Source organism: Puma concolor, chromosome D3, assembly GCF_028749965.1.
Source record: "Puma concolor isolate L17-30 chromosome D3, mPumCon1.1.hap2, whole genome shotgun sequence".
Lineage (NCBI taxonomy): Eukaryota > Metazoa > Chordata > Mammalia > Carnivora > Felidae > Puma > Puma concolor.
In genome coordinates, this window is record NC_141678.1 from 86,796,551 (window position 1) to 86,818,493 (window position 21,943).

Below are 21,943 nucleotides of genomic sequence, written 5' to 3' on the forward strand. Positions count from 1 at the left end.
TGTTATTTTCAAAATAAAGTAAAAGAAGGCCCTTTATTAAATGAAAGATTACTGAGAACTTATTATGCATTCCCAGTGTTTTCCTAATCTTATGTTATAATAACATATAATTTTTATTAGGTCGACCGTGGTTTGTTGGAATCATAGAATATTAATATGACAATGGCATTGGTAATCAATACTTTTATCTTCTAGTGAGTTTTTAAGCGGCTTTCATGATGTCACAAAGCTAGAAAACAACTTTCCCTCCAGCGCTGGGCTCACCCTTTAACAACCAAAGAACATTACTGAAAATGAACATTTGGTAGACAAAGATTTCACGTCAGAGATGAAATGTGTAGAGTCATGACCACACTCCATATTGATGGCTTTATTCTTTTCCGTGCCATGATATTGAATCCTTTGTCCCTTGGATTTAAACCTGTCTGGAAATACATTTACAGAATCTATTTCTCAAGCTTAATCTTTAAATATTAGCCAGGCATTTGTCGTTAGTTCACTAGATTCATTAGTAGTATTCTTCCTTTTGCAGAGTCCTGTCTTTAAAGAGAGTACCAAGCCTTCCATCTGTCTTTGATGGTCAGAGACACCAGAGTGAGGGAGGAAGCCTGGATCGAGCAGTCATAATGCTAAAACGGGGTGGATCTGGCCAAAGTCATGCCTTTGAAGAAACAATGAAAACCGTAGGAGAGCTCTCAGTTCTCTGCAGCCAGTACAAGTTTGGAACATGTTTGGGAGGGGCAGTGATGACAAAAATGCCCCTTCTTTCTGAATGCTGAACAAAACATAGCCGGATATGGATTTTTGGTGCCACTTTCATAACAAGTTGGTGATGTGAATTTGATGGATTTATCTTCCTCTTTTTTCTCACTATTGAAATCATGAGGACTATATTTGCTGGGGAAAGTCTTCATGAAAAGTGCAAAGGTGTGTATAACTTGGAGCGGACATCCAAGAAGATATTTAATAAATTCATGTGACAGGGCACAGCCCAGGAATAGTAACTCCACTATATTTGTAATGTACTAAGAAGAACAAAACCAGGGGTGCTTGGGTGGCTCAGTTGGTTGAGCATCTGACTCTTGATTTCAACTCAGGTCATGATCTTGTGGTTCATGAGTTCAAGCCCCGTGTCCAGCTCTTTGCTGACAGTGTGGAGCCTGCTTGGAATTCACTCTCTCCCTCTCTCTTTGCTCCCCCCGCCGAAACTAAATAAATAAACGTAAAAAAAATCAAATAATCCCCCCAAATGGCAAAACTGCTATCCTTATTTCTAAGTTACTCATGAAAAACGTTAGATAAACTTACCGAATTTTTATATCCATATGGTAAATTATCAACATAAATGTTTGAGCAAGACCTAGGTGGAATATCTGAACATTCATGAAAATATGAATTATCTTAATATCTAGGTGTTTCAGGCTGCTGCTTTATATGATCAGGAAAGCTAGTCAGTCACTAAATGCTCACTGAGGGTTTACCATTTACACAACAGGAGTAAAGGGTATGCAGTATCGCCTGGGTCTTGGTTCTTGCCTACTTTTAATTACTCACGAGGCACATCAGTGTCAGGAGGAAGCCACAGCACATGGGTATTTGGCATCCACAGAAGACATGAGATGGCAAGAAATGAGGGAGTTGGGAAAGGCGAGAGAAGCCAGCCTCCCTCGCTTCCTAAATACCTTTCTCAAAGCTGTCTCTGGATTTCTCTCTCCCTCTTCCCCCTCTCCTCCTTCCCCACCTTTTTCTCCTCCTTTCTCCCTCTCTCTTTCTCTCTGTCTCTCTTCTCTCAGTAGTTAGACCCTGCTTTTTAATCACAGGAAATTATCAGAGTAGTCTGACATAACCCCCAAATTAGCTTCCACTATTCGAAGAAATGTTTTAAAACTTTTTTTTTTAACGTTTATTTATTTTTGAGACAGAGAGAGACAGAGCATGAACGGGGGAGGGTCAGAGAGAGGGAGACACAGAATCTGAAACAGGCTCCAGGCTCTGTGCTGACAGCTCAGAGCCCAACGCGGGGCTCGAACTCACAGACCGCGAGATCATGACCTGAGCCGAAGTCGGCCGCTCAACCGACTGAGCCACCCAGGCGCCCCCCCCCAAGAAATGTTTTAGATCACATTCTCTAAAATTCCCAATTCCTCCCTTGACACAAACTTGAGCAGAAGACAAATATTCAGTCACTCACTTTATGTGTGTGAACAACACAGATGTGTTCTGTATACCTGACACTCTTCTGAATATTTGCAAGCTTGGGATATAAGGTAGCCCAAAGAGAAAACGCTAGCTCAAAATTCTCTTTAAAAAACATTCACTGAATCTTCTAAGAGCTAAGAATTCAAAAGTGAGCAAGAGTTGAGACTTCCTTTAAGGTGCTCACTATTTAGGGAAGAAGTATGCATTTCAAGTCATGAAGCAGGTACAATCAGTCAGCCAATCCCTTAACTTAGGAAACCCTTTCTTGTTCCACTATCCATTCAAAAACATTTTAGTTAGCCTGCTGATTTTGAAGTTTATAGTTTTTTAGCAATTATATTTCAGAAAGCTAAATATAGACAGAACTTGGTGTCCAAAGCAATAAATACTAAAGCTGCTAGCCAGAAGCAACCCTCACTCTCAGCAATATAAAGAAAAAAATGCTGGGCGCCTAGGTGGCTCAGTCAGTTAAGCATCTGACTCTTGATTTCAGATCAGGTCATGATCTCATGGTGTGTGGGATCGAGCCTCCTTTCCAGATTCCACGCTGAAAGCACAAAGCCTGCTTAGGATTCTCTCTCTCCCTCTCTGCTCCTCCCCAGCTCACATTCCCCACTCCCCATATTTATATGTTATATTTAACTGTGCGTGTTCATGTTGTATCTATGAGTGGGATTTGGAGCTTTATGATCTCTCAAATAGTTCAGGTCACTGCTGATAACTCTTGCGTAAAGAGATTATGTTCATCCTTTTTGGTTCCCATCTAGATAGTGTCTTTTCCCTGAAGCTTAAACAACATGTGATTCATACAATAACCAGTGGTTCTCACTAATGCTTTTCCCTAGCCTGAAGGAGATGGTAGCCGGGTGTGGTGTTGTTTGCTTGATATTAGTCTAACTTAATAGAAGTGTTCCACACTACTTCCGTTAACATGTAAAAACAAACAGGGCTGAATCTGAGAAGAAGCTTTTGAGTGATCTCTTTGAAAAGCTTTGCAGTCTTTTAATTGATGGCCCTATGTAGCGAAGAAACAACGGGCCCTGACTTGGGTTTCTGGGTTTTTTCTGTTTTGTTTTGTTGGCAAATATTTTATTTTTTAATGTTTATTTTTTTTAAATATGAAATTTATTGTCAATTGGTTTCCATACAACACCCAGTGCTCATCCCAACAGGTGCCCTCCTCAAGGCCCATCACCCACTTTCCCCGTCCTCCCACTCCCCATCAACCCTCAGTTTACTCTCAGCTTTTAAGAGTTTCTCATGGTTTGCCTCCTTCCCTCTCTGTAACTTTTACTCGTCCACACATTCGTGAGAACACTCCACTAACGACCATTGTGTAAGAGTCCCACAGGATGTGTGCACCTTCCTTCTCAAGGTGCCTTTCCGTTTTTGTTTATCTTGGTTATCTTTCTTTCGGTTGTGTTTTCTTCTGTAGAAGCCAAACATTAATTGATCGATTAATTATATACATAAAATACAACACATAGAACATATAGATGTATACATATTTCTTGATCGTGCTGTTAATGCCTTCCTTGGGTTCTCTTATCCTTAGATTTTTCTAATTCTCATTTATCTTTTATGTGACTAAAACCTAAATTAATATTGATACACATGACCAGGGAAACACTTCCCTGTGATTTGCATTTCATTCTATTCATTCATTCTAGAATCCCAAACAGCTCATTCATTCTGGTGCCTCACACTACATTCTGTGATGTATGGGTCTTACTGACAGTTCCTTTGACTTAATTTTTGCAGATGGAGGACTTAACCCGTCACTATCTTCTTATGGTTTCAGATGGAATTTCTCTCTACTACCTTTTGCTTTTTTTTTTTTTTATTTTTTTTTAACGTTTATTTATTTTTGAGACAGAGAGAGAGAGAGCATGAACAGGGGAGGGTCAGAGAAAGAGGGAGACACAGAATCTGAAACAGGCTCCAGGCTCTGAGCTGTCAGCACAGAGCCCGACGTGGGGCTCGAACCCACAGACCGCAAGATCATGACCTGAGCCGAAGTCGGAGGCTTAACTGACTGAGCCACCCAGGCGCCCCCCGTTTGCTTTTTTTGAACGAAAATTTTTATGAGGCCTGATGTGGATCTGGACATAGTCAGGAAACTGAGAATAATCTCCTACTAACCTTCAGATTGTATTCTACATTTGTGCCAAATTTTCATATTCCATAAATATTGTGTCGGGTGGATCTGTGGTTTATGAAAATGGGCCAAAGAGAAACATGGAGCAAAGTCAGATGATTCTGAATCCAGTTCCAGTGTCAGACCAGCCTAGTGAGGCCTCATAATGTCAGCACAAAGAAACAGGTCAGAAACCAAGGCACCAGAAAACACACGTATTAAAAGGACATGGTGAAGGACTTCCGGGTTTAATGCTAACACGTAAAGGGCTTGGGAGATGCAATGGCCTTGATTACAACAAGAAAGAGCTGGACAGATTACAAACCAGTGACTTCTCTTGGATCTATCAGAGATTTGAGGTGTCAAGGCAAACCATCACCCCCAAATCTGGACAGACACATCCAGAAAGCTGCAACCACCAGGATCTCCTCACCCAGAGCCAAAGTCCTGGAGCCGTAAACTGGTAGGAACACTTAAATGGTGAGTTGGACGAATGTAACTTCTATCTCAATGCAACATTCGGTGCATTTTCTAAGTGCATGTGGTTCAAAGTGAGGGTTTTTTGCAAAACAAGTTGTTTCCTGCCCTTCCCATTTTCCCTCCATTGAGACAACACATTTCACTTCCACTGATGACTTTATCTCTACTTTTCTGAGGAGCATGCTTCTATCACTACTAGATCTTTTTTTTTCAATTTTAGATGTTGTTTATTGATGCAGATGCCTTCCTTTCCACAAACTCACCTCACGTGCATACATTTCCCACGAGCCCATCCTTCCAAAATATTTGTATTAATACGGGATTATTTCAATACTTGGTGTTCTGAATTTGTTCTGCACTTAACTCCTCATGTTTCTATTACCCTGTGGGATTTTCTCCCTAATATCCTTTGATGGCAAATAAAACTAATGATGGTGCAACACAGCGCTTTATCCCTTCAAACAACAGAATACAGTATGTCAAGGACACTGCACTCCCTACAAAAGCAGAGATTCTGAAATTACACATAACACTGGGCCAAATGTTCTAACGACGGTGACCGACCTAACGTCATTCAAACGGGGACAACAGGCAATAAATGGAAATGATTCCAGACATTTATCACACACGTCCCCAGATTAGGTCTTTTATTACAACATCTTACAACACAGTTAGTGCTTTGAATCTGGAATACTATGTAATATGTAAACCAACCTTGAAGATTTGTAAAATTCCCTTAGAAAGCTTTGTGATGAAATCTAGAAGCCACCTTTCTGCATACAGGTCACTAGCAATAGAAAAGTTTTTAAAAAACACTGGTTTTTATTTTTCAGATAAGTGTATAAGAGCCTAGAAACTTGGCGGAGAATAATTCCAGTGAAAAGACTAGTGGAAAAATATATTAATTTCTGCAAAAGCCTGAATGTGAAGGTCAACACTTTCTAGGCACCACATTCTACTAGTGGCCAAACTAATGTTGATAAATAATAGTGTTACAGGTTTGTGTCATTTTACACTATTGTGTAAAGTAGCTGAATACTGCACTCACAGTTTTAGTGCCTCGACCTGAACTTTATAAACATCGACTTGTACAATACCTCCAATCTTGCTGAAATCTCACACAAGCAGCAGAGAATATATAGCACATTATTATAAGTCCAGGAGAAGCATTTTGATTACAGCAATTTCTAATTACAGTGTGGACTCTACAAATTACTATAATATAACTGTAGGTGTTATTTAACATAGTTCTATATAAACCAATATCACTTGAATGTTTACAGTGAAAGTAAACTTTTTGACATTATTTTTATCTTTCTTTGTCTTGTAAACTGATAACCAATGTATTTTAAAGTTATATGTATATTTTAGTAATAAATGGAATTACTTAAAATATCCTATAAATTTGATATTTAATAACTAAAGAATGTAGCTTCATCCATTGTCTTCCATCCATAAGCATAATTACAAGCTAATGAAATTTCAATGCTATTTTCTCAGTGTGCATAAAGTCTTTTAAATAATGTCTCAAGGTCTCTCTGACGATAATATAATCAATACCTAGTCATTGTAAGTTAATGGCATGCATTCTTTCCCTGACCAAACTGTTTACTCTAATGACATTTAACAAACTTACCTACCTCGTCATCACACAGCACTTCCCTTTAATCAGTTTCTTTCATGTAAATATTCAAATAATGGCATTCAAAGGAAACACAGATTTTTCTGTAACGTATTACATATCATAAATTATATATGTAAAAAAGAATCTTAGGAAGCATCTTCCTTCCTAAGTAGCACCTTTCAAAAAAGATTTAAAACATAATTTAATTCAATTCTGACCTTTTATTCTGCGGATCTGTTTTGATCTGTTTCCTTAGTGACAACCGTAATAGTAGGTACAACAGATTAGGGGGAAATACACACACACACACACACACACACACACACACACACATACACATACACACACAATATATATACATTGTGTACACACACACACACGCACAATATACTATATATATACCATGTAGTATATGTATAGTAGGTATAGTTATATATTTATTACATAGAGTTACAAAACTCTAGCAAATTAGGAATACTATTAAACAGACAACCATGAAAGTGCTTTGCTAATAAGTAAAGATGTCCAGAGAAAGAAAATCAGTGAGTAGAATTTCATGGGCATGAACAGCTAAGAGTGTAACAGGACCAGCAGGGGGTTCAGAGAAATTCCAGGAGGACTTAGAAGGGCTCCAAGTCCCTGAAAGATCCCGAGCTCTGCAGAGGAAGAATACAGGAAGAAGAAGGGCAGAGTATATAGTCCTCATATATATTTTGAGTGACAGATTAAGGAGAAAGTAAAGCATCCATGGGAAAACAGGTTGCAAATGTTCTAGAAGCCCTACTACAAAAGTCTTCCATGAGTGAAACCACCAGGACGGCTGTCTCTGGCTGAACTGTACACCTAACACCCCCGTGATCATTTTCTCTGTTAAAGTGGGATTCACATTTCCATTCACATTTCATATTGCAATGGTAGAAATGTTTTACTTCTCACTCATATCTGTCATTGAGAATTTGGTCATCAGAATCTTCCAGAAAGTCATTTTGATTGTCTTTGACTTTTAGGAAAAAGAAATCGTTTATCTTTTAAATGATGCTAAGTTTGCTCCACCATGCAAACTGACAAATTCAGCCATGGAAACTTTTATAAATCTGATATAGTTAACAAAATAATAGAATTGTTTCCTTGTAAACTACCTTCCGACTGTGTTACATATTTCTGGAAATACCTCATGAATCTAGATATAAAGATCTTTAAGCAAACAAAATAAAAATAACAGCTAAATACATGGATGTAAGTACAATTGAGAAGCAGTCATTTTTACTTCTTCCCTTCTGAAACAGGTAGAGCACTCAATTTCTGTAATTCACAGAGTTATTGCACTATCTAGCATGCATAGGAGTTAAGCTATAATCATAAAACACCGACTGACTTGCTTAAAACTGTAAATTACAGTTTAGAATCTGCCTAGATAACAGAGAGAGTTTGGTTTGGGTTCACTTAAAATTATCACAAGAAAGTCTACAACTTTGATCCTTTGATGCAGTTTTTGTGATGAATCTTTTAGAGATGGGTAATAAATACATTTGAGACATGAATGATCGGTGTCTTTGGTAACGACCATTGTGCTTTCAAGGTGGCCATGATCATTATTTAGTTTCATAAATACTTTTCATTGTTGGCCTCCGCCTAGAATTTGGACAATGGCATAAGACCACTAATGGCTCTGTAGTGACATCACTAGGGTTGTCTTTGGCCAAACTATGAAGCAAGACAAGTTTCTGTCTGTATGTTTCCATTCTTTGTTCCCTGTTCCTCCTTCCTTATAGCGCTCTAGTATTTCTTCCCCCCACATTTCTACCCTACAACCCAAACCACACTCAGCTAACATTCTTTTTCTCATATTCAGATTTCACATAGTTATTTAAAAAAATCAATCATGCCTAGATGCCTGACTCTTCTGAGAGGATATACATATTAAAAATAATTCTTGGGGCACCTGGGTGGCTCTGGTCATGATCTCACATCCTGTGAGTTTGAGCCCCGCATGGGGCTCTGTGCTGACAGCTCAGAGCCTGGAGGCTGCTTCAGATTCTGTGCCTCCCTCTCTCTGCCCCTCCCCTCACCTCGCAAAAATAAGTGGACATTTAAAAAAATTTTTTTTAAATAATTCTCAACAGTGGAAAAATTCAAAAACATTAAGTTACTATTGGACTTTCTGCTACATTTGCTCTTAAAGCTAGGCCAGGGAGAGGGGCAAGAATTCTATGCAGGATCAGAGATTACTTTATTTGATAATACAAAGGGAAGAGATTTCCCTGTCACATTTATCTTCCTCTTGAACATTCATTTGTTCTGCTACCAAGTACTCCTCTGAACTCTGCTGATATAGCAGATTTTAAAGTGAGGAGAGAGAGAGCTAACTCACACCCATCCACATATTCTCTTTTTAGTTGGTTAACAAGAGATGTCTCAGAACGGCACTGCTGTTCACATTTGTTGGTAACCAGTTCAGCTTCCGGGCCCCGTCTCCCTCGTCTAATGATACTCTGAATTTCCCAGTAATGTGCTTTGGCCTCACTCCTGGGTCTAGAGGTGAACCCTTGACTTAAACCCTTGATTCCATCTTTTTTGGCCATGTTGCCTGTTTAATGCTGCACAAATAACCAAATCTGTTTGCTCTATCAGAGAAGTAACCTCTCCACCAGGCAGAAACAAGGATTGTGAATTGCCAAGGGTTTTTAGAAACACAAGGGAAATGCCTGAATAAGAGGCTAACACCAATAAAGTGGATCCAATACCACAAAAGGGAATCCAGAAGCAGGTGTATGCCCATACTTAATTCTAGACAAGACATTTAAACCTTTGTGAATAACCCTTGCCTGAAGCTTCATCTCCCCTGGATGGTTCCATTACATGATTCAGTAAGTTTCCCTTCATGTCTAAGCTAATTAGAGTCAGGTTTTCTGAAACATTTCTGTTAAGAATGTTCTCTAGGTAATAAAGTATCTTTCCTATCAAATTAAATAAATGTAGCTAACTGGTATCCTGGATAGGCACTGAGTAGTGGGAAGAAATTATATTAAGATCCATGTACGTAACAGTCACCATAAGTTTTGCTCAGTTCCAGGAAAAAGCTTAGATTCTAGTCTTCGGTCTGTGAGAGAAGGCTGGGTAGTTGACATAAATATCTTCTCTTGCACAATCCGATGACTGATTGGTAGAGATGGGATTTCTGTAGTTGTTGGTTGCCTAGAAAGACAGACAGAATGTCAATGATTCACTGCATTTCAGCAGCTGACAAAGATACCCAAAACAAATCTCTTAAATCAACCACAATTTAAGTCAAATATCTATTATGATTAACTTCATAAAGCAGTCTCTTCCTTGTACTGAACTTCTATGAGAAATCACATTCTTGACCTGCATGGCTCAGAGTGAAAGGCAACAGGAGACTAATCTAGATCATCATTTGCTATATTTTATAGATTATGAAATACCCGTTTAGACTTAGAGCTCTCTCTCAGTGTCCTAGGCTGTTTTGATAAGAACAATTATTCTCATTTTTATATGGAAATCTAATATAGCATCTCCCATAGTGGACACTCAATAATTTCTGTTGAATCAACGCTTTAATAAACAATACTTTTAAAGTACACAGTGTCATGTCTTGAAAATAAGCAACTAAACGCAATAAAAGAAATTAACAAAATAAAGTGGCATTACTTCCAAAATGATGTTATATAATCATTAATATTCTCTACCCTAATCGAGTCACTTTGACTTGGCAGAAAATATGTAGGCATGGGTAAGAGAGAAATTGAGAGAAAGAGAAGGAAGAGAAGAGCGAGAGGTCTTTTGGTGAGAAGTTTGGAAATTGAGACTGGTTCCAACGGGTGCAAGGAGAAAGCAGAGGGTATGTTGCAGTGCGATTGCTCCTTACGTAGCGTGCCTACAGGCCCAAAACAATCAGGCAGGTCTAGCTTCTTCCTCTATCACAATCCAACTTATTATCTAACTTCCTAACCATCGTTCAAAATATCATTACTCTACAGAAGTCTGAACAAGTTGAACACTTAATGCAGGAAGCTGCAAAGCTCTTTCACTCCTCTGAAATTCACAGCAATAAATTTGGCTTTAGGTTGGCTTGAGTGGACATCAGCTAAGGACAAAGAAGGGATTCCTGCAATTGTGTATGACAGAGCACTATTTAATTGCTTGCTAGAGTGGCAGATGACACAAGACAGGACTTCCTCAGTCTTTCCACTTAGTGTCAAAAAGGCGGCCATGAATCATCCAGAAACATTTTTTGTTGTGCAGAGAGTAACTAAGAGGAAAATTTCAACCAATAGATAAATAGGTAACAAAGAAATCTGAAGCACACATATTAGATTGTCAGAAACTTTCCATTACTTGATGTTTTGGCCATGTAGAATTCAATGGCAAATAATTAAATTAAAGAGAAAGGGATGTAATTTCAGATAACACTTGGAGAAATGTTTTAGTGTAAAATTTTGTAAGCAGAATAATATATGTTAAAGAGAATATCTGACAAATAGTGGAGACAATGAACATGAAAATAAGCATCCCTTTTATCTGTAGGGGAAGGTGGAGTGAAAATTCTGCAGCCTGTCAGAAATCTGAGCATCCTTCAGTTAATAAATCAATAAAAACCATAATAATGATAATGAAAACCATAGCACTGCATCTTTCTAATGTGCTTCCTACGCCTCAGGTCTTTTACGTGGTATAATGTAATCCTCACAATAACCTTACGATATAAAAATATTATTATGCCCTATGCTAGGTCAGATGGTATCCCCCCAAAGTTTATGCCCTTCCCAGACCTTCATAAATGTGACCTTATTTGGAAGTAGGGTTGTGGAGGGTGTGATTAGTTAAGACAAAGTCATACTGAAGTAAGCTGGGCCCTTAGTCCAATACCACCGATGTCCTTATAAAAAGGGAAGACAGATACGCATGTGCACGCACATGCACTGAAGAATATCATGTGAAGACAGAAGCAGAGATTGAAGTGATGAGTCCATAAGCCAAGGAATGCCGAGGGCTGCCAACAACCACCAGAAACCAGGAGAGAAGCGTGGAACAGACTCTCATCCCCAGAGGGAACAGATCCTGCAGAGACCTCGATTTTGGACTTCAAACCCCCCAAACCGCAAGAGAATAGATTTCTGTTGGTTAAGTAGCCTCCTCTGGGATAATTATGCTGTGGCAGCCTTAGGAAACTAATAGCAGATATTGGTAATGCACAGTGTTGATTCTTATGATATCGCTGTGATTGTACCTTTATTTGTACTGATATAAAACAAACTGTTTCAAAGGGCATTAATAATAGGAAAATAGGTCAGAAAACAAGTGTCTCTTCAAAGGGATGATACTGGAATTACAGGCAAGTCCATGGCCAGGGTACTGAAAGCACAACAAGGTTGTTGACTGCAAAACGGACTGACTCTACAGGACATTTACAATGCGCAAAAGCAGGGGAAATGACAGTTCTGAGAAAACTTACCTTGTTCTGTGCATCCTTATTTCTGTGCTCTTTAAACAGTCCTCTGTTCTGTCTCCTTCTCCTGAAAATACATATTCAATTGAAGCATTGACATATTATACTCCAACACAAGTATTATTGCATACAGTAGAGTATTATACCTTACCTGTAGCCCAGCCCACATGCCCTTATTAATATGTTGAAGCAGCATCTATGGTTGGTTTACACATACCTACTCAAAATTTTCTTGACCCAATTTTTCATTTTTTATCTTCCACAGATGGTGAAGGCATCTAAATGGATATCCAGCCAGTATGCATTAGTAATTAATCTCACTGAGCTTACTAAAGAATGGTTCATAGGGAATTATTACATAAATAGCTCACTGCCTTCTCCAAATAATCCTGGGCTTAGAGATTTCCCACAATTAAAAACTTTATTTTAAATGCCAACAGTGTAACTTCTCAGATGCCAGGGATAATCGAGTTAAGCTTTATAGAAACTTCCAGGTGTTTTACTAAGCCTCCTCTATGGATTATTTTATTTAGCTTTCACCAAAAACCCTATATGTAACAGAGTGGGAAATTGAGGCAATTTGAACCAAATCACATGGTTGGTTAGTGGTAGTATTAGAATTCGAATCCACAGGCTTCCCTCATGACTATTAGGCTCTGGTGTTTCTGGAATCGTGTCACTGCACTTCAGTGGGCCATCTGGAGCCATGCCAGTCCATAAACTCTCCACCGTTCCAATGAAAACTATAAAAACCTAACTTCAGGAGGAGTCTTTGAAGAGAAAATTCAAGAGAAGAAGAAAAGGAGGCTACTATAATTGAATGCAGTGCCTGAAATTACTCTATCCAACTGTATGAAAATAGTTATTATGGGGAGATGAAGACTATCTTTTTTTTCATCTCCCTAAAGAAAAAATTCTTATCAGACCATAAAGGAGGTGGTTCAGATGCAAAAAAAGGAGGGATTTTCACCTTTATGCAAAAAGATGAAGTTGTAATGCCTTCATGGAAAGTTTAAAAACCAGCCAAGCTAGTCTCTCTCCAAGGAAAGGTTGTTCAGATGACGGATGTTGTTCTCTCCTAGTCGCTATGAAATCCTCCTACTGTGTCAATGTAATCACAAACTTATCTTAGTCTGTGTGCATTTGCTTACTTATGAGGTCTCTTTTATACAATTAATTTATTTAATTTTTTGATGTGTAAGTTTATTATGTGAAAGTCATGTTTCCGGGTCTTTCATATAAATCGCTTACTCCTCAAAAGAAACCTGTGATACAGATGCTATTACTACCCTCTTTTTACAATTAAGGGAACAAAGCTATCACCTTGGATATTTTGTTAAATCATGCTTCACAAGGCTTGCTATATCATAATACAGAGTTAATTTTCCCAAAGAGGTCCAAATATATATGTTGTTGACATAAGCCTAGAGTATACGCTATCATGAAGGAGAGAAAACACGAAGCTTAGAGTCAGATGGTCTGTGTTTAACTCGTGCTCAGCAATTCACTAATTGTTTGCATCTATAAAGTTCAGTCCCCTCGTGTGTGAAATAAAGGCAGTAAACACTGTGGTTTGTTCTAGGCTGACCAACCATTCTAGTTGGCTTGACGCTAAAGAATTTCCCCGGGATGAGGGATTTTCAGCGCTGAAACCAGGAGAGTCTCAGGCAAAGCGAAGTAGCCTATTTGTCGGGAACATCAAAGTGGACAGCAAAAGTAAAAACAAGTATCTAACGTTTTGCTCACTGAACATTAAATTTCTTCCTATAAACACAGGTGTCGATGTATAGACCATCTTTTGGCTCCTGCCCAGCCTAACCAGTGCTGTGCACGGCCACCAAACACATTCACTTCGTAATGTTACCATTCTGATCTCTAACTGGAAGCAACACAAACTGGGAGCAGAGAGGTGTGGGAAAAGCCCCCGCACCCCCATACACACAGGCTACAAGGTGCTGGGTGCGGGGGAAGGACTCAGTTTCGTTCAGGCACACTTCGATTTCCTCTGGCTTCTCCCCAGGTCAGCACATCTGGAGTGGCAGGATTATTTTAAACGGTCACTAAGACAGAGTTCTGAAGGCCATTGTTTAAGCCCTTGGGGCATTTTTCAAAACCTTTCCAAGTAACGACCACAGGTACGGGCAACAAGGTAGAAAGAATACATACGTCTTCCTTTGTGATGTGCGATCATGATAATGCATTCAAGCCCACTAATCTTTTTATCACATTTGACCAAGTGGGACAATATATTCTACAGTTCAATTTAGCTATTCATGTAAAAGTGATGCATTTTCATGAAGCTAAATCCATCATGTCCAACATCTGTGACCCTCCGGAGATCCATGCTGTCACTCACTCTGTCCTACCATGTGGCCCGTGTTCCCGGATGCTCCTGCTGTCAGAGCGGCCCTCAGCGCATTTTTCATCAACCAGGGTGAAGCACTAGAAAAATCCTCAGTGTCACTGACATCCTGGGTTCCTTCCCTCAATTTGCTAATTTCTGACCAGGGAAAAAGACTTGAGGGCAGCCCATGACGGAGAGAAAGGGAAAATGGCAGTTTCATGATTCAATTTAATTAGACAAACACATATTGACCACCCACTATTTGGAAAGATTAGTGCTAACTGCTATCAAACGCTAAGAAATGAACAAAACGCAGTCCCTGTCATTATGAACAGAAGGGAGGACAGACACAAAATTGATTAAGCTACAAAGCAGGCTGTGAGGTGCAGCAGAGAAGAATATAACGTGATTCCGCATGGTGACATCATGTCTCTTTGCAGGGAGGGAGAGCCAGGACAGACCTCCCAAAGGAGACATGTGTCCCATGCCTGGAATGATCCACAGGGGTAAGGCCAAACATGGGGAAACAGCATTTTGTTGGCATATCAAATAGAAAGAGCGTCAGGTGCGTTCACATAATGAGACTTGCAGTTTGGAGCGTCTGGGTGACTCAGTCGGTTTAGCATCTGACTCTTGATTTCTGCTCAGGTCGTGATCCCCAGCCCCGAGTTGGGCTCCACGTCGAGCACGGAGCCTATTTAAGATTCTCTCTCCCCCTTCCTCTCTGCCCACCTCCCCCTCACTCACACATGCTCTGTCTCTAAAAATATTTTTTAGGGACGCCTGGGTGGCTCAGTCGGTTAAGCATCTGACTTTGGCTCAGGTCATGATCTTGCAGTCCGTGAGTTTGAGCCCCATGTCGGGCTCTGTGCTGACAGCTCGGAGCCTGAAGCCTGCTTCACATTCTGTGTCTCCCTCTCTCTCTCTGTTCCTACTCTGCTCATGCCTCTGTCTCTTTCTCTCTCTCTCAAAAGTAAATAAACATTTAAAAATTTTTTTTTTAATTTTTTTCAAGACTTGCAGTTTTGACAAAATTTGTCAACATCAGGGGTAGTAAAGTAGAAAATATGAAGGAACATTAGGTTGGAGTCCCACTAATTAGATGGGGGTCAGAACAACAGGTACCTCTGATACAGGGTTAGTGACTTTTAAACAGGAAGGACATGATCAATCTAGCTGTTAGAAGAGCAACCAGGAAAAGATGTGTTAGAAAGACAGGACACACCCGGAGCCAGGGAGCAGCCAGAGAGCATTCATAATATCAAGTGAGCAGTGATACAACCCTCCAAAGAGGTAAGGCCGGGATATGGAGCCGAGACAGAGAAACCTACCTGACATCCTACTAATACACACGCATGTGCAAGCATGTGTGCGTGTGCGTGTGCTTGGTAATATTGCTGGGGTAGAGGAGAAGAGCGGAGATAGATGTATTCCTTCCCTCCCCTAAGAAGAGAACACTTTACTTGGAACTTAAGAATTAAGAGTAATTCCAACTCAATATGATTACAGCTAAGATTGCAACAAACACATAGACAAGTGAGTTGGTGAATGTAAGATAGCAAGAAAAGGAAGAAAGCGTCAACCAAGAATATCCTAGAAAACCCCCAGGTGTGCTGCAAGACAGTAAAAGGTAGGAAACTTTAGTCGAGGTCAATGGCCAAATACTCTCTCTAAGTTAGCCCCTTCCAACACCTCTCTTCCTCAATAATTTTTCAGGGATAGTATCTACATTGCTCGTTTCAGAGAATTTACAACCATCTAAAACTATGTTGTTTGTTTATTGGAGTGTGCACCCCATCATGTCTTGTTTGCCACTGTCGAAATAGCTGCTTGATGAATGAATACACGAAGGTATCATTGCTGCACAACCTTGTTCCTCCCCTTCTCAGAATCCCTCCTTCTCTTCCTCTCCCCTCTCCATAACACACGCGCGTTCACGCACACACGCAGCACCCCTTGCCCAACAGCCTCTTTTCCTTGCAGGAGGAGTAAGATAGACGGCACAGGAGACAGAGCAGAGGCACCAGGCAATTGCCTCCCCAGGATATGAAGGCTTTGTTAATATGGGAGCAGCTCCTACTAATTCTTAAGTGAACTATTCTAGCTTTCTCCCCTGATATTACCCACAACTACTTCTCCTCCTCTGTGTAAGAAAAATACTTATGTATGTGAGGCCTAAGACAGCTTGGCCAACTACTGGGTTATTAACAGAGAGCCCCTCAGATCAGAATTACTCAGGGGAAACTGGATTCCAGATGGGTTGCAATACTCACCTTCTATGAGAAATGACAATGACGGCGGTCATTAGGATTACAAACAGCAACGATAAAACTGTTCCTCCGGCCACAAAGAGGGTATATTGGTTATCCATTTTACCTAGGAGGAAAAAAGTATATACAGTAAGAATTAGGAATTCAGCTCAAGTCAGAAAAAAAAGGAAGGTGGGAAAATGAGGAAAGGGTCCATTAATCAAACAGAGTAACAATTCAGAACAAAGAGTCCAATGAAAAAGCAGGATGAGATAAGAGGAAGAGACATTTTTATTTTAGAGTCTCCTAAATATTTCTGGCTCCTCACAGAGTTTTATTAGTTCCTTGTTTCAGCTGAGTTTAGCACCTTAAGAAGAACAAGAATAAATAAGGTGATGGGAATTAAGAGTTACAGACTTCGGGTTATAAAATAAGTAAGTCACAAGGATGAAAAGTACAGTGTATGGAATATAGTTAATAATATTTAATAACTCTCAATGGTGACAGGTGGTAATCAGACTTGTTATGATGACCATTTCCTAAGGTACGTAATTATTGAATCACTCTACCATATACCTCAAACTCATGTAATATTGTATGTCAACCATACTTCAATTAAAAATAAAAACTAAAAAAAGAACGAGAATAGAAAGAGTGTATGTTTGAGACAGATAATCACTTCAGTCTAATGCGCTCCCAGTCACATACACAAAATCTTCTGTAGAAAAAGAAAACTATCAAAAGAGTACATAAATGAAGATACTTCTTAAGACTGATATATTAAGTACATTCACACGACAGTGTCATTTTATAAGCAGAATTTAAGAAATAATTTCATTCAGTTGGAGTTAATGATAAGAAGTACTCTGAAAAACTATGTTACTCCAGCTCAGTGTTAAGCACAGACAACATGGTCCAGGAACCTGCATCTCTCTTCCTGGCTCTGCTACTCCTCAGCTGTGTGACCTCCAGCCAATTCCTTAACCTTCTGTGTTTGCCTTTCCTCGTTTGTCAAACCATGACAATGACAACAGTCCTAATCACATCCCAGAACTGTGGTGAGACTCTAATGAGGTCGTATTCAACTAAGCAATAAACCACTAGAGAAACGTCACTCTGGAGCAAGATCTCCAATGAGGTCAGAGAGCCTCTTATCTTTAAAATGTCCTCCTGCCCGTGATACATCTCACCCACTGCCTCCCACAGAGCTCCTTCCCAGGAGAAGAAACCCCATCAATATCTGCTGCTGCCCAGAATGGGAGTGAATCAGAACCCGGGAGCTGTCCTCACCGCCACGTCTCTTTGGGACGGCGCACCTGCAGGTCTCCCTTCTTGCAGAAAGGGGCCAGCTCTGGCAAACAAACAGCACGACTTCCCTCCAACCTTGAAATTAAAGCCCAGTGCTCTACCCGAGACTCTGTGCCATCGGCCATCCTATGCCAACCTGCAAATCATGCTTTTCATTAGAGTCTTCCTGATCTTTCCCTCGGATTATTTCTTCCTTCCTGACCCACTATGTAGCTGCAATTTTTTCACGATAGGGGCTCAGAGTCCACATCCACACATTCTTTTGTAAGCTTTCCTGCAAAGAGAAACCAAGTCAACTCATAAATATTATTTTCATTTTTCAAACTTGTTGAAACCGTAAGGTGAATAAAAGTAGCAAACTGTGTGAACCTTACAGACTTTGCACATACATCCAGTCTAAGAATGGCTTTTGTCCAACTATGATGGAAAGAGGAAAAGCTAAATTTATTCAGAACAAAAATACATTGAACTGCCCTCACGAAAGGAACAATGACATGTTCTCCCAGTCAAATAAATTTTTAAGAGCTTTTTCAGTTCTTGGTACATTATAAAAACCAAATGAACAAAATACCTGAAATTATTTTGCATTGTAACACAGGACTATAAAGGGATTACACCTGCTGTACCGACATAATTTGAGTATCACAGGTGCTAAGGTTAAATCAAATAGGCAATCACGGTGAGAAAACGAAAGTTATGATTAAAATATTCACGGACAGGATTGTGGGAAAACTGTTTAACCACTTTGACAATGCTATTTAGGGGCGCCTGGGTGGCTCAGTCCGACTTCAGCTCAGGTCATGACCTTGCATTTCATGACTTCGAGCCCCGCATCGGGCTCTGCGCTGACAGCTCAGAGCCTGCTTTGGATTCTGTGTCTCCCTCTCTCTCTTCTCCTCTCATGCTTGCTCTCTGTCTCTCACTCTCTCTCTTTCAAAAATAAATAAACATTAAAAAATAAAAAATCTTTAATAAAAAAAGAAAATGCTATTTAGATAGTAAAAAACAAAAGTTACAGTAAAAAAAAAATTGGGGTTGACTACAGTTCCAAATCTTTTCGCATAAACATTAGATGAAAATATAAGTAAATATTATTTAATCTCAGGAATGAGAAATGGCATTTAGATTTATAAAAATAAATAAATATATAGGATTGACCAGGTCAAGTGAAAAATATCTGTATGTTAAAATGACCACAAACAACATGTAAAGGCACACAAAAAGTATCTTTAACACATCCTGGCATTAAGAAAAAGCTATAAGGGTGCCTGGGTGGCTCACTTGGCTGAGCCCCCGACTTCAGCTCAGGTCATGATCTCCCAGTTCTTGGGTTCAAGACCCACATTGGGCTCTGTGCTGACAGCGCGGAGCCTGGAGCCTGCTTCAGATTCTGTGTCTCCCTCTCTCTCTGCCCCTAAGCCACTCACATTCTGTCTCTGTCTCTCTCAAAAATAAATAAACATTAAAAAAAAAATGGAAAAGTTATAGAAGACAATATGAAAGATACAAATAACTAAGAAAAAGCACTAAAAGAACAAGTTTGTGTAAGAGGAAAACTGTGGTCAGATAGAGCATCTCAAGCTCTATTTGGAGGACGGGGAACTACCACAACCTGCATCCAGAAGGAATTCGGTCTGCATGTGTCACGCCCTTTCACTAGGTGCTTACACATCTGATTAATTACTGTATTCTAAAGAAATGCTCTGAAATGTGAACAAAGCGTTCTGTAAAACATTTACAACTGCCAAAAGAAAATCCTCATTTCCCCCAAGTAGACAGAGAGCCAGACCACACAACTGCAGTCCTCAAACTCCCTCTGCATGGGCATCATTTGGGGGCTTGCTAACCCGCAGATGACTGGGTGTCCCCCCTCCAAAACTCTGCCCCAGTGGGTCTGGGTGGGTCCTCGCAGATGCAGCTCTCCTGTGATGCCCGTGTTTCTGATCTGGAGCCCACCCTGTAAAGCTCGGCTACAGACATTCGGATGATGTGTGTGAGAAATTTGAATGAAATGGAAAACTGCTGACTAGGGGTATAAAGTTAAGTAAAATTTCAAAACCATAATTCACAATGATGCATGTTAAACTCTCTCGGCCAAGTGTAGGACTTAGGGGGAAAAGGTCTGCAAGGTTACAAATGCCAAAATTTTAGGGGTGCCTGGGTGGCTCAGTCAGTTAAGCGTCCAACTTCAGCTCAGGTCACGATCTCGCGGTCCGTGAGTTCAAGCCCCACGTCGGGCTCCTGGCTGATGGCTCAGAGCCTGGAGCCTGCTTCTGATTCTATGTCTCTCTCTCTCTCTGCCCCTCCCCCGTTCATGCTCTGTCTCTCTCTGTCTCAAAAATAAATAAAAAACGTTAAAAAAAATGTTTTTAAGTGATGATCTCCAGGGAGTGGCATTAAAAGCAATTATTTCCTAAAGACAGATATCATATGTTTTCATTCATATGTGGATCTTGAGAAACTTAACAGAAGACCATGGGGGAAGGGAAGGGGAAAAAAATATAGTTACAAACAGAGAGGGAGGGAGGCAAACCATAAGAGACACTTAAATACACAGAACAAACTGAGGGTTGATGAGGGGGTGGGGGAAAAGGGGAAATGGGTGATGGGCATTGAGGAGGGCACTTGTTGGGATGAGCACTGGGTGTTGTACATAAGCAATGAACCATGGGAACCTACCCCCAAAACCAAGAGCACACTATACACACTGTATGTTAGCCAACTTGACGATAGCTTATATTTAAAAAAAAGCAATTATTTCTTTAGGATTTTTGGCATTTTCCAAACTTTCTAAGTGATGTATTGCTTTTATTAAATGGAAAAAAAAAAATAGTAGAAAAATGTAAATGTCTGCATGCTGAAAACAAAATCATCAGACAAATTTTAGTGATGATATTATTTTTAACCTTTTTTTTAAGTTTATTTATTTACTTTGAGAGAGAGAGAGTGCTGGGAAGGGGCAGAGAGAGAGAGAGAGAATCCCAACCAGGCCCTCTGCTGTCAGCATAGAGTTCGACACAGGGCTTGAACTCACAGTGAGATCATGACCTGAGCTGAAACCAAGAGTCTGACGCTTAACCAACTGAGCCACCCAGGCACCCCACTGGTGATATTTAAAGTACAAGATGTGGAGAACTTTTTTTGTAGGAGTATATTCAGAATCCTTAGAATTAAGATGGCACTCCTTATTAAACTCCAATTAAATGAATTAAATAGAAACCATTGAAAGGTACTAGTCATGTGTTTCATACCATTCAATTATAAATCTAAACTTCAAATGCATCCTTTAATGTGAAATATGTTACCTCCTTTTAACCTCTTCTAGTAGTGCTTGACGTGTTGGAGTCAGATCTGTTTACTCCATCTTTTCACACACAGTATCTCAAGCCATAGTATACACTTGGCATGACAGATGAAATGGTATGTAAAAAGGGATTTGGTTCCTAAAGGGAAAACATCAACGAGAACAAAACTGTATCTCTACTCACAGCACTGCTGACACTAATTTTCCCTGAGTTGGCACAGACCCCACAGACCCTCACTGCCCCCCACTTCCTGCTTCAGTCTCCAATCACAAGTCCAGGTCTCCCTACTTCTGATGGACCAACCAGCCATAAATCCAAGATTCCCGTGATCCCCTCCTTAGGTTGGACAATTTGCTGTAACGACTCACAGAACTCAGAGAAGCACTTTATTTCCTACTACTGGTTTATTAGAAAAGATGCAACTTAGAGATGGCCAAATGGAAGAGACAAACAAGGCAAGTTAATGGAATACAGATAGAACTTCCATGCCTCTAGGGATGGACCACCCTCCCGTGACCCTGCATGTGTTCGCTAACTCAGAAGCTCCCTGAACCCTGTCATTTAGGGATTTGATGGAGGTTCCACTGGACAGGCATAAGCAATTAAATCATTGATCACTGGTGATTAATCCAACCCCCAGCACCGCTTCACTTTTTCAGGGGGAAAAGGGCTTTAAATTCCAACCCTCCAATCATGTGGCTGATCCCTCTGGCTCCAGCCCTCCATGCCGAAGCTCGTTCTGTGTTTCCAGCCACCAGTAGCCTCATTAACTTGCAAAGGGACACTCATTGCTCTGGAGATTCAAGAAGCTCTTGTGTCAGGAATTGGGG

At 40.1% G+C, this 21,943-nt stretch overlaps 1 protein-coding gene across 4 annotated transcripts in view; it reads right to left on the bottom strand.

Annotated features, from left to right (window-relative positions):
- Window positions 1-6,641: 6,641 nt before the first annotated feature.
- The window catches only part of CD226 (CD226 molecule), a 112,910-nt gene continuing 97,608 nt past the window's right edge, over window positions 6,642-21,943 (bottom strand). For all 4 annotated transcript variants that reach the window (XM_086683205.1, XM_086683206.1, XM_086683203.1 and 1 more), the window contains 3 exons: window positions 16,525-16,627; window positions 11,914-11,974; window positions 6,642-9,635 (listed from right to left, as the gene is read on the bottom strand). In XM_086683205.1, the coding sequence (XP_086539331.1) occupies window positions 9,522-9,635; window positions 11,914-11,974; window positions 16,525-16,627 (278 nt within the window). In that variant the 3' untranslated portion in view covers window positions 6,642-9,521. The remainder of the gene's footprint in view (window positions 9,636-11,913; window positions 11,975-16,524; window positions 16,628-21,943) is intronic.